At 43.1% G+C, this 13,923-nt stretch overlaps 1 protein-coding gene across 5 annotated transcripts in view; it reads left to right on the forward strand.

The window, feature by feature from the left end:
* PRDM16 (PR/SET domain 16) overlaps positions 1-13,923 on the forward strand; it is a 447,195-nt gene that overhangs the window by 240,966 nt on the left and 192,306 nt on the right. For all 5 annotated transcript variants that reach the window (XM_081870802.1, XM_081870803.1, XM_081870805.1 and 2 more), the window contains exon 3: positions 7,455-7,505. In XM_081870802.1, the coding sequence (XP_081726928.1) occupies positions 7,455-7,505 (51 nt within the window). The remainder of the gene's footprint in view (positions 1-7,454; positions 7,506-13,923) is intronic.

A 13,923-nucleotide genomic window follows, 5' to 3' on the forward strand; every position in this document is an offset into this window, starting at 1 on the left:
CTCCGACGGGGAAGGATGAGTTGTGGAAGCTTGGCCTGCTGTAAGCCTGTTATTGAGAAATAAACCTCAGCTACTTACCGTATTTTTCACTCTATAGGACACACTTTCCCCGCTCCAAAAATTAAGGGGAAATGTGTGTGTGTCCTATGGAGCGAATGCAGGCTCCTTGGTTTCAGCGATAGCAACGCGAAACCTTGGAAGCACAGAGGGAGTGCTCCCTCCACGCTCCAGAGGTTTCGGGTTCCTTTTGCTGAAGCCGGGAGAGCAAGTCTCTCCTGGCTTCAGCAGAGAGGGAGAGCTGTGCAGCACCCCTTCAGTGAAGCGGGAGGAGAAATGGAAGGGGCTCTGTTTCTCCTGCCGCTTCGCTGAAGGGGCGCTGAGCAGAGAGGGGGAGATTTTTTTTTTTTCTTGTTCTCTCCCTCTAAAACAAGGTGCATCCTATGGTCGGGTGCGTCCTATAGAGCGAATAATATGGTAAACTGCCAGCATTCTATGTCTTGTGTGGGAGAAACGCTAAACCTGACAGCCATGATGGCTGGGGTCTTGGCATTTGAGGCAGAAAATTGCACAAGTGCCTCGCCTTGGAAGTAATATACAACAATAATAAATCAACCTCTTTTTTTGCTGCCCATTCATGATATCCAAAATCACTTGCTAGAGAGGACTACTGCCTCATTATGCCTACTGATAGGATCAGAATTGCATCAACTCTGACTCCTAGCTTTGTCCCTCATCTTTGACTGCCAGACACAGGAAGCAGCCTATAGCTCAGTCCTGACAGGAGCTAAGGAGTAGAGCTCACAGCTTAGGGCAATCTTAACCAACCTGGTGCCCCTCTAGATGCTGCTGGACTCCATTTAACATCAGCTCCAGCCACCATGGCCAATGGCCAAGGATGATGGGTGTTCTGGCCCAACAATATATGGAGTGGGGGCACAGCTTCCCCATATTTGATCTCTCTGTGCTGGCTGGGGTTGGTGAGAGTTATAGTTCAATACATCTCTGCAGCATGAGACAACAGTATGCAGAGCAAAGGATTGGCGGCCCATGACAGCTCCTGACACCTCAGGCATGAATTGAGCTTTGTGCAAAGTCATCTATCTCGGAGATGTTGTTGGACTGCATCTCCCATCAACCCCAAGTCCATTAATTTCAATGGATCTACTCTGAGTAAAAGTTAGTTGACTACAACCCACAGCTACCCCATCCTTGACTTCTCTTGGTTGTTTCAATGTATCTCTTAACTGGGTGTTTGTGTGAGGGGGAGTTATGGGTGAATTTGTCAATTTATGTCCAGTTTCTATCCACTTGGCCTTTTCCCAAGTGTTATCTTCAGTTCACTACATTTCCACATCAGTATGTGATTATTATTTTTAAAATCTTTGTGAAAACATGTCAGCATTTCAGTGCACATTTTCCTATTCCATTTTGCGAAATGTACACATTTTTGCAATGTGCTTTTCCCTAAAACAATGCATGTTTGTGTGTTATTTTCATAAATATATGCATTTTGAGGAAAACTTTACCCAAGCATTGCTTGGCTTCAGAAATGCATTGCAAAATTCAAAGATGCGTGAATTTCAAAGGAAGGTTGTGCATTATTTTTTCTTTCCAGAAAATGCAAATAAGATAAGTTTGCCCTTGGGTGTGAACTGAATCAAATTTATCCTACTCCTAATATGCTTCAACGTGACCTGGTGGCTCACCCCACAGGGCAATTGCACACAGAACCAAAGATTCCTGGTTCTAGCCCTGGTAATTCTCAACAGTTCCAGGCATGCACAGAGGGTTGTGACTCTTCAGTGTTGGCACTCAGCACATCTCTAGAGACAGCTAAATTATACTCAGAATATGCCCACTGAAATCAACAGACCTGGGTTTGTCATGTTTGTTGACTTCAGTAGGTCTACTCTGAGTAGGTCTAGCACTTGGTGCAACCCATTACCTGTCTTCAAGCTTAAATCTATTGATTCTAGCCTCAACCTAAGATATTGGAAAAGGAAATAAAAACTCTGGATGCCATATGCAATCTTGAGCACAGCAAAACAGCGGTTTGGCCAAATAGATACAGTAACTATACATCCAATATATCCATCCATTTTGCATGCCTGTGTGCTTTAATTACACACACACACACACACACACACACACACACACACACGGGATAAGCATTTATCCAAGCACATGGGATGAATGGATAATATTACTATTTACATAAGCTCATTGTGATCCGTCCGGGGAATGTAATCAAATTAGGGCTAAGCGCAGATGGCGCATGCCAACTTGTAAACTGTTTTTGAAAAAGATTCACATGGCGTCTCCTGACATGTTTGGCTGTAGAAAGTGGGGAGGAGTTGCACAAATCCCAATGCGCCAGCAACAAAACCTCTTCCATCTCCCAACTCCAGGAAGGAAAATCTAGGGACAGGATTCCTTCCCCGCCGCTGCCAGCCCTAGAGCAACAGCTAATGCAAAGCTGTCCTTCAGCAGTGGCTGCTGAAATGTTGTTATGCTTGTATGATTGTGTGTGTGTGTGTGTGTGTGTGTGTGTGTGTGTGTTTTCAAACTCCTTTGGAAATTTTTATTTCTCTCTCTGTTCATCCAGGAACAAGGAGTGGATTTTTGCTGGAATTGTCAATGCTGGGATAGAGGGTAGCATTCTGCTCAGTCCTGCTCAGAGGAAACACACTTAAATTAATGAACCTAAGTTAGCCATGTCCACTAACACCATTGGGTGTGTTCTATGTAGGACTGTGCTGAATACCACTCAGAATTTTTCAAATTTGATATTTCACATCTTGGGGACTTTCTCTTCAGTTCTTCATTGGCAGTTACATTGTGGTCTTGGTCTCTCTATAAGGAAATGTTGCATTGTTTGGAGCTTCTAAGTTTAGAGAAAAGGGGAGTAATAGGTGATATGATTGGTACATATAAAATGGCACATGGCATGGAGACAGAAATAATATCTCTCTCTCTCTCTCTCTCTCTCTCTCTCTTTCTCTCCCTCTGAAATTTAGTCCAGTGGTTCACATTTTAATGCAAAACTACCTAGTTAGTACTACCTGAAATGATTTGCAAGCTGAAACACAGCCATCCTTCAAAATGTCATGGGGCATTTATCTAACCAAGTAACTGGATATATCAGGGGGGAAGTATATATGAAAATGCATTTTATTGCAAAAATAACACACCAAAAATGCATTGCATTGGGGAAATTTGCTTGCAAACTTGTGCATACAGTGGTACCTTGGGTTACAGACACTTCAGGTTACAGACGCTTCAGGTTACAGACTCTGCTAACCCAGAAATAGTACCCCGGGTTAAGAACTTTGCTTCAGGATAAGAACAGAACTTTGCTTCAGGATGAGAACAGAAATCGTGCGATGGCAGCAGTGGGAGGCCCCATTAGCTAAAGTGGCACCTCAGATTAAGAACAGTTTCAGGTTAAGAACGGACCTGCAGAACGAATTAAGTTCTTAACCCGAGGTACCACTGTATTAGGAAGTAGAATGCTAACGAATTTCCAGGAGGAGTTTTTCTGCAATGCAAATGTATGCAGAAAAGTGGAGAACTGAATTAAGATTGGGGGAGCGGGTGAGAAACTGATATTGACAGTTTCGTACATTCCTGGTTCTCAGACAATATGGATGCTTGCCCCTTCAGCCTGGTGGGAACTCCAAAGAGAGACTCATTCAGGATCAAAATTGGCTTTGTTATCTTAGTGTATATTGCGCTAGGTAGCTAAATCCTCCTTTAGACTGTAATGAAGAAATTTCACACCCTCCCTAAATTTCTGTATATCCTGATTGGGCTGACAAGCTGAGTGTGGGCTGCTGGCCTTGCCCAGAAGGACTGTCCTTTCCCTTTAAAACCCCAGCTCGGTTCTGCTCCATCGAACCAGCCCCATCTGCTCGCATTGGGGCATGCAAAACTATTTAGCATGCAGCCTGGAGTGCTGATTTTCCCCCGACAAACTTTGCTTTGTTCCTCCGGTGCTCACCTTTCGCTCCTGTTTGCTTTTCGCAGCTTTCCAAAACCACAATTTTTGGTGTCTATTAAAAGAAACGTAAAACATCGGAGGGGTTAGAAAACCTTTCATATTTAAAATCTGACACTTTGTTGTCACAGCTGAGCTCGGGGAAAAGCCCTGCCAACATATTTGAACTTAGGAAATTGGGCGGCCTTACCCAGGCCGGGTCATGCAAACACAGAGATGGAGCCAGACCCACTCAGCTGGCACATTTATTGGGCAGAACGTGTAGGACTTCTGTAGCTCAGAGTTCCACCCTGGAAAACGGGGGTGGGAGAGAGAGAGAGAGAGAGAGAGAGAGAGAGAGAGAGAGAGAAGAAATAGCTGGAGTAGTCTGTGAGTTCCAAATTAGCTACTACGACTCCAGAAAGACATCTTGGAACCATTGCAGGAGCTTCCCAGAAAACAGCTGTGCAAATGTGTCCAAAAGGAAAGAGAATATTGAGGGTTATTAGGGAAGGAACAGAAAGAAAGAAAAATACAGCGAATATATTTAGGTCTGAAATTCTGACGATGATAATGAGTGATTACTGTTAATATTAAGAAACCAGGGAAATGTCTACACGTGGGCCCTGTGTATGGCAATGATCTATAGGATAGGAGGGGCAAAGGGATCCATGTTGGTGGAGGCTGGACCACCCATGATTAGGTGTAGGGAGTAGATTTGTTCCACCACAACTTTTCCGTTGATTGAAGACCTTTATTGGCCCCATGGAAATAAATGGCAGAAATTTATGTGCAAGAGAGTAAGTAAATAGGTGTCTGAAGGGCCCTGTGAAAGCATGAAAAGGTTGTAGCCATTGCTAGTCCAATTCAGAGTAGACCCTTTCGAGTTAATAGACATGGCTAACTTAGGTTCATTAATTTACATGGGTTTGTTCTGAGGGGAACTTAGTTGGATGCAACCTGAGTTCTGCTGGATCAGGCCACTGGGCCATCTAAACTAACATACTTTTTTGGGTTTCCCACAAACATCTGCTTGGCCACTGTGAGAACAAGATACTCAACTAATTGTGCCTGGTCCAGAAGGGCTCTTATGTTCTTCTCGGGTTCTCACATTGCCCAGCCGGAGGCTGATGGGAAGTTCTGTAAGTAGGGTCTGAGGACAGCAGCACTCTCCCTACCTGTGATTCCCTGAAACTGGTATTCAGAGGCATGATTCCTCCAACAGTGGAGGTAGAACACAGCCATCATAGTTGGCAGCCATTGATAGCCTCAACAAATTTGTCTAATTCTCCTTCAACGCCAGCCAAGTTGGCACCCAACACTACTTCTCTTAGCTATGTGCTGCTGTGTGAAGAAGCATTTTCTTTTGTCTGCCATAAATCTTCAGGCATTCAGCTTCACAGAATATCCTGAGTTCTAGTATAGGGAGAAGGAGAGGTAAACTTTCTCCACAATCACAGCACCATATTTAATTTTGCCCACCTCCGTCAGGCCTTCTCTTACGCACCTTTCCCTACACTAAAAACAGACAAACAACCAGTAAACCCCCAATGTTGTGACCTATCTTCATAAGAGAGTTGCTCCAACCTCTTGATCATTTTGGCTATCCCTTTCTGAACCTTTCCCCAGCTCTTCAATATCCCTTTTAAAGGCAAAGCAACTAGAATGGACACATTATTCCAAGTGCACCATCCCCAGTGAAGGGAGTTTAAATGGCACCACAGTTAGTGGGCAAAGAACAGGTTTTGCCTCAAATGGCTGTTGCCTGTTTCTTTTCTCCAGTTGTGACAATCAAATCTGCTCCTAACTGCATGGGTTCAGTATGTGGCAGTGAGGGTGCGTGTGGAACTGTTGGCTCTGTACAGATTCCCCATGTCACCAAACTGTAGGTGGCTGCTTTTCAGTGAAGAACCATGAGACTCTGGACCGACTTCACCCATCCATATTCACCATTGGATCCACCTGGACCAATGAAGTACAGTGGTACCTTGGGTTAAGAACTTAATTCGTTCTGGAGGTCCGTTTCCGTTCTTAACCTGAAACTGTTCTTAACCTGAGGTACCACTTTAGCTAATGGGGCCTCCCACTGCCACCATGCCGCCGCCGCACAATTTCTGTTCTCATCCTGAAGCAAAGTTCTTAACCCAAGGTAGTATTTTTGGGTTAGTGGAGTCTGTAACCTGAAGTGTCTGTAACCTGAAGCGTCTGTAACCCGAGGTACCACTGTAGTATAAAGGGCTTTCTGTTCTTTACAGAAGCAACATGGGTTTGTCTCTGACAAAACTCTCCTGAGAGTGGACCTGTTGAAAGCAGTGAATCTAAGTTAGTCATGTCCATTAACATCAGTGGGTCTCCTCTGAGTAGGAATAGCATTGGATACGATCCATAGTCATACTGAGCTCTGCCATGATTCTGCATGCTTGCAGCACATCTCTGGTGCCCTGACCCTTTTTGCAAGCAATCAATTGGGATAGTTCATGTTTGCCCATCACCTGTTTAGTTTATCACAACATCCCTGTTGTGCTTATAAACAATCCTTCCTGCAATCCCCCAAGTTCCAAGCATATTGTCATTTCTGTGTTGATAGGAAAGAGTATGAGAATGAGGGGCTTTCTGAAGACCGCTTGGTAGGTCATGGCAGAAGTGAAAATCAAGCTTGGGACAGGAGTCTTTAAGCAACAAACTGCATGCATGTATATACCATGAGAGAGATAACATGCTAGTTGACATGTTCATATTGTTCTGCTTATCCCCTTAATGAGGGTGCTTTTGAATGGAGTGATTTATTTATTTATTTATTTATTTATTTAGTGTGCATTTTAGATTGATGTAGAAATTGAATGGAATGGACTGCAGTGGGAGGGGAACATATGTCAAATGAGAATTAGATTGATTCCCCCATCCCTGGAATTCTCTATTCAGTTTGAATGCCTGGTTTTACCCTCCTTGCGTTCCATCTAGAGACTGGGGAGGAATCCAATTCGGTTTGCATTTAAAAGTGAATCAACCTAATTCAGTTTCTGAAACACAGCCATCTTTGAACTTGGCCCTTCTCTGAATTTTGTAATGCGGTTCTCTAGCCAAGCAATGCCTGCAGAAACACACACACATATATATGTTATGGTAAAGCATGCAAAAGAATGCCTATATTAATGAAGATAATATACAAAACAGTGTTGCATGTTAGGAGAAATGGTTTTGCCAAAAAAAAAAACCATTTACACCAGGCAAAACTTCACACAATGAAAATGCGTATATTAAGAGGAAATGTGGAAATGTGGAAAACAGAACTTATGAAAAACAAGATACCCAAACTGACAGATTCACCCATTCCTAGTGCCATCGCTGTATGCAAATCATTGTATGCTTGTTTCCCAGTCTAAAATCATACTTTTACTCGTATTATTTCAATATGATTTGCATTGTCTCACTGCTCCCCAGATCTGCCAAGTGACCTTTGTTTTTGTTTTGCTTTCAGCAAATGCTTACGGATCCTGAGACAGCTTTGCAAGCTGGCTGCATTAAAAAGGTAGGAGAGAGAAAAAATGCCTTTTGATCTTGTCCAAGTTGTGCAACTTCTGTATTTGGTTATGACGGGACCTAGACTGCTTCCTTGTTCCAGGGGCGAGGAAGTGGGTGTGATATATGTCTCCTGAATATCCACCTAAATTTGTTGATTTGCATATTGTCGTTTGCATATTGGAACAGGAATGCCCTTCTTATTGTGCGGGGGGTTCCGTTTATGTCTAGTTTGTGGGCTCAGCATGATTTTCAGGTAGGATGTAGGCTTCAGTTCTGGGTCAAGCTGGACAAAAGTTCAGAAATCCTCTGTGGCACTGAAAATAAAATTGTTTGTTATAAATAGGTTTTGAGTCCACTCTGTGGAAGCGAATGCGTTGCCTAAAATTTTCATCTCTTGGAACTCTTAGAAACCATGTGGTCAGCTATACATGTTAGAAGGGGACTGTTGTGATGTTAACATATGAGAGTGCTGGAGGTGAAACAGTTAAACAGGTTACCCAATCAGAAGCCAGGAGGTGGAGTCAGAGGGACTATAAAACCAGCTCTGGGAGGGGCGAAGGGAGAAGTTCATTGGGAGTTGGGTGGTTGGTTGGAGTGGGAGTGAATGGGGATAGAGTCTGTGGGTAGGTTGAGTTAGTGTAGCAAAATAAGCTGAGTCAGGAACAGTTAGGAGCTAGGAAGACAAGTTAATATCTGAGAGGTGGTTTAGTGAGTGAGAGCAGGTAGCGGAAGTTATAGGTCTGGATAGGCACCCCATGAATGTAATTGACTGATACCGTTTATGAAACCACACGCTTGTTAAACTGCAATAAACAAACAGAAGTTTATGTTCCAATTTAACCCTGACTGGACTAAGAATTTTACCAGGTAGGGCCTGGGTGGTGGCAGTGAGAAATAAAGTGGTGGCACAGGGATCAATAGACGGTGAAACGTCCGGGGACCCTGTGTGATCGCCACAACTGTATCCATGACCTGGTATCAGTGAAAACCTTCTCCACCCAAGGCCCAAACAACTGAAAATCAGCTGCAAAGCCCCTTCCAAAGGCTACTTTGCTAGTAACACGGTCACTGCAGTAAGCCAGGAGGATGGAAATCTGGATGCAGAGCTCCAGCCCAGAACATCCCTCTTGACAAATGTCCGGGTAGCAGTGAGTCTGCATTTTCAGTGTGGTAGCTTTTGAAATTGAGGGAGTTGGGGCCAGGGCACTACCTTGTGGGCTAGATTTTCAAACCATGGGCAGGGCCTGGCAGATTCCGCTGTATCATGTGTGGAGCTTTGCAGATGTTGATGATTCATGGGCAGAACCTGGAATATGCTACTGAATCAGTGGTGGGAATATTGTGGCTTTGGATGATCTGCAGACAGGGACTGGCAGATTCCGATGAGTCAGGCATCACACCTGGCAGATTTTGGTGACAGAGAATCCTGATTCTTACTGTCTTTCTAGCCCTTAGTACTGTGTTGTTGTTGTTTTTAATTGGACATGAGTTTTAGAGGTCACACCACAGCCACATTCACACCATGCATTTACAGCACTACAATACTTGTTTTTGTTGTTGTTGTTGCTTAGTCGTTTAGTCATGTCCGACTCTTCGTGACCCCATGGACCAGAGCACGCCAGGCACTCCTGTCTTCCACTGCCTCTCGCAGTTCAGTCAAACTCATGTTAGTAGCTTCGAGAACACTGTCCAACCATCTCGTCCTCTGTTGTCCCTTTCTCCTTGTGCCCTCCATCTTTCCCAACATCAGGGTCTCTTCTAGGGAGTCTTCTCTTCTCATGAGTTGGCCAAAGTATTGGAGCCTCAGCTTCAGGATCTGTCCTTCCAGTGAGCACTCAGGGCTGATTTCCTTAAGAATGGATAGGTTTGATCTTCTTGCAGACCATGGGACTCTCAAGAGTCTCCTCCAGCACCATAATTCAAAAGCATCAATTCAATACTTAGCAAACCACAGCTCCCCAGACTCTTTGGGGGAAGCCATGACTTTTTAAAGCAGTATGAATGTCCCCAAAATATATTCTAATCTGACAATGCTTGCAGGGTTATATGGGATCTCAAAGCAGCCCTGCTTACCATTGCCTATTTATTGAATTAGGCCCAATCGTTACACTTATCCCAGCCAAAGTCTATCCAGTTTGCTGTTTTAGTGGAACAAGTAACTGAGTTGGAGGGCGCGCTTCATTGCATCACCTATCTAGGCAATGGCAACATGTGTTTGCCTAAAGGTGTTCTTTCTGTGCTTCATTTTGGCTTATTTTCTTTTTTATGAGATTTCATATTTTCGGTAGCATACCTCCAGAGACTTCCTTTTAAGAAACCATTGCTGTTTCAGATTGAAAACTAGAGCAACTCTTTTCCTGCCCCCTTTGTATGGCTGTCTTGTTAATGACACTTTCTGAGCTCTGAAAGTTAAAACGAAACACCCGGGCAGCTTCTGCCAAACATTGTGAAACTCTAGATCTGGCTGGCTCCAGAGGCAGTTTGAAAAGAGATACATAGACATATCTATATGCAACACAGTCTATTCCAATTCTCTCCAGGATGAGGAGGCAAATAATCTTTTCCTTTAGAAGCTAAACTTGAGGGCTGGGGGGTGGGATGTCCCACATGAAATGCCCTCTGTTGACCACCCTGTGACCTTGCAGTAGTGCTGAACTTTTTACCTTGTTCATCTCATAACTCATCGGCCATTTGTCTGGACCTCGGAGGGCTCTTATTATCCCAAGCCATGTGGGGACAGTCCTTATTATCATAACCTCATTTATCACCCCCAAAAATGGAATCCCATCCTCCTTGTTTTAGAAGCCACTTTGCAGTTTTCCTGGACTTTCTCATGATGTGTTAGCAATAAGTCCCATTCCATTTGTACCCAGTCAATGTGAGCTCATCTCTAGATGTTTGTTATTGCAATGAGGCACACATACAATTTTTTATTTTGATTTTTTTTTGGGGGGGGAACATCCTCCTTAAATGTCTCACAATTTTTAAAATGTGAACCTACCTAATTTGCATTTCTCAAAGTGATGGTTCATTTGACATGAAACTGAGCTGCTGCTGTTGTTAAATTTATGACCTACCCTTGATCAGCAGGTCTGAGGGCAGGTTATAACAATTAAAAATTAAAAATGATTGATTGATTTGATTTACTCCATTTCTATGCTGCTTTTCATTCAAATGAACCCCAAAGCAGCTTACAAACAATAAATAAGAATAGCATGATAGAACATAATAGAACATTACGAATACAACACAAATCATATAGAATAATCAACAATTCCTCATATTGAATTAACAAATCACCAGATGGCATTTGTAGGAATAGGGTGGGGCTGTCAAAGCACACATCTTAGGTGTCAAAGGTCATGGTAAATATGCATTTCTTCACCATTCAGCAAAAGTTATATGGCGAAGTTTCCAGATGTACCTCTGTGGGGAGGGGATTCCATGACCTAGGGGGCTGCCACAGATAAGGCCCTCCTCCAGGAAACCCCTAGAAACTTCTGAGGGAGGTGGAACTATCAAGAAGGCCCCCTTTCATGTCATTGGTCCAGGCATCTTCCAGTAAAGATTCAGCAGGTGTCTTCTACACTGGCCTTTAAACATTTGCTGAAAACTTTTTTTCTTTGCCATTGGGATTATGGAGGCTGTTAAGATAAACTAGTCAGTGATCTATAACCATGTGGCTTTTATTGTGTGTGTACAATTGTTGTAAACCGCTTTGATTTTTTAAAAAATGTAATTGCCACATACAAGTTATTTATTTATTTATTTTGCTATAAATAAATAAACGGAGCTATCTAACAAGATTTGCAGTGTTCCCGATGTTGCAGTGCTCTTCTCAGTAGCAGCAGAAATGCACACTATAACACTTTTTTTAAAGGAGAAATTTGCACAGAAATGCATGCAAATATTCATGTAGACTTTGCCATGACGCCCATAAAAAAGACTCGAGCAACATGAATGTGGTGAAACAGGTTATGTCTGCTAAAATATAACAACTTAGAGGATCTGCAAAAACCAATTAAACCAATTAGTGAAATAAAAGTACAGGACTTATGGGTACAGCAAATTCACATTGGATGCTCATGAGTTCTAGTGTCATGAAAGAGGGAGGAAAATGTTTCCCTACATACTTCTTGCATGACATCCATAATATTGTACACTTCTATCATGTCATCTCTTGCACACCTTTTCTCTCAACTCAAAACTCCCAAATGCTCCAACCTTTCTTCATTTAGGGATGTTGTTTCATGGCCTTGATAAGTTTGGTTGCCTTTTTCTGGGCAGGTGTGCAGAAGGATGCAGAACTGAACTGAAATGAACAGTGAGGTGGCAGGGAGGAGAGAAGGCCAACTGGACATTCACTATCCACAGTTGGGTTGGTTCCTCATTTTCCTGTCTTAATTCACACACACACACCCCACCAACTGCAAACATAAACTATGACAATTATAATATTTGACATAGGCTCTAGCCTAAACACATTGTAAAGAAGCACTACCGACGGTTTATGAGGTGATAAATTTGCTGAAGGCCAGTCGGATTTTGAAGCCAGGCCAACAGAGGTCAAAGCAGTAGGGTAAAGAGTTCAAGTCTAAGCTTAATGGCTTGTGAAGGAACCTGGTGCTAAACAGAAGGAACTACCACCAGACAGTGGAGAGGAGTAAAGAATGAAAAATCACCCTTTACCAGTGCCTTTCTCTGCTCTAAAGGTGTGAGCAGAATCTGTCATGTTTGATTTCTGCAAGGGATGCCACAAAGCGGTGCTTAGACTTAATGAAATGTCTACTAGCCATGATGGCTATGTTTACTACCTCCACTGTTGGACACAGTTTGTCTCTGAATACTAGCCTCTGGAAATTGGAGGTGGGGAGAGGTGGCATTGCCCTCAGGTCTTGCATATGGACTTCCCATAGGTTGGCCACTGCGATAACAGGATGCCTGATCCAGCACAGCTCTTCTTACATCCTTAAATCCTCTTCGCTGGCTTCAGTGGGTCTGTTCTGAGTAAGGTTACTATTGTATTTCACCCATTTTGTATGGAATTTTTTTGATCAAGGTGTGCTCCTTGCAGAGCAATGCTGGGAAGAGCAGAGGGTCCAGGTAGTAATGTCCCTCCAGTGAATGACATCAATCAGAGTTTCCCAAACTTGGGTCTCTGGGTGTTTCTTTAGACTACAATTCCCATCATTCCTGACCTCTGGTCCTGCTAGCTAGGGATGAGGGGAGTTGTAGTCCAACAATGACTGGGAAACCCTGGTGTAGATCAAATTGGGGAGGGAGGAAATAAACCTAAAGGCAGCTTTGTATCCTCTCTGTTTCTAATGTCAGAAAGGGTACCACACTCCCTACTTTTCTAGTGCATGATAAGCCATTTCCAAGGCAAGACCTCTTTCCCCTGGGGAAAAAAAATGGTTGAAAATTGCAGAGAAGATGGAAGAAAGAAGCATCCATACAGGCCAGTCTAGTGTGGGCTGTTTAATTTTATTTTTCCCAAGCATGATGACTAAAGAACCTTGGAAGACATCTTTCTCCAGTATGCTCTCCCCCCCTTTAGCCTCTGTTTACTTAGAGGGAATCGCCTAAAGGGGCTACTGGAGGGAAAACAGCTGTGGGAGATAATCTATAGAGTTATCTATCTATCACTCTTTGTCAACCCCGTCTCCCCAGAGACCATGCGGAGAGACTTGTAATAAAAAGGCATTGCTTGAAGAGGCTTTAGGGACAAATAAAGAGACATGTTAAGGGCCAGCTGAAATGGATAGGCAACATTATTAAAGCTCAATAGCCGTCTTATCAAAATCAAATAGGATAGACATTTGCCCAAGAAGGTTGTGGGGGTGGGGGGAGGCTCTGAATTTATTCTGTGACTTTCTGGTGAGTCCAGATTTATCCATCAACAAGGAGAAACTCTGTGGGGAGACCGAGAGATAACATTGTCTTTTTAAAAAATAATACACAGAGAGAGTCAATCTTTAAGATGATAGACCTTTTCTTTCTGCTCGAGTTTGCATTATGAATATTTTTTTAAAGTAATAAATGTGATTAAGGCTATGCAAAATGCAGTGAACACGTTGGCGGGGAAAGCCCCTTTTGATATATGCTGACCTTGTTTTCCTGAAGAGCACTAGAGACTGTTGAAGACTGTATTGCAAATAAATAAAGGGGGGCACATCTTTATAGAAATTTGGAACATTTGTTGTTGTTGTTGTTACTTTTATTCTTTTGATGAGCCGAATCCTTCAGCTCTGAGAAACTGCATCCCATATCTAAGCCTGGCAGTTATCGGGGCAGATTTATTCCCAAATTCACTAAATGTCATTGCAGAGAAGCATTAGCAGCCATGGAACCAATAAATCTCTCTCTGTTTATGTTGCGCAACCACACACACACACACACACACACACACACACACTACAGGTCAC

Source organism: Podarcis erhardii (assembly GCF_964252035.2).
Source record: "Podarcis erhardii genome assembly, chromosome: 7".
In the NCBI taxonomy this organism is placed as follows: Eukaryota; Metazoa; Chordata; class Lepidosauria; order Squamata; family Lacertidae; genus Podarcis; species Podarcis erhardii.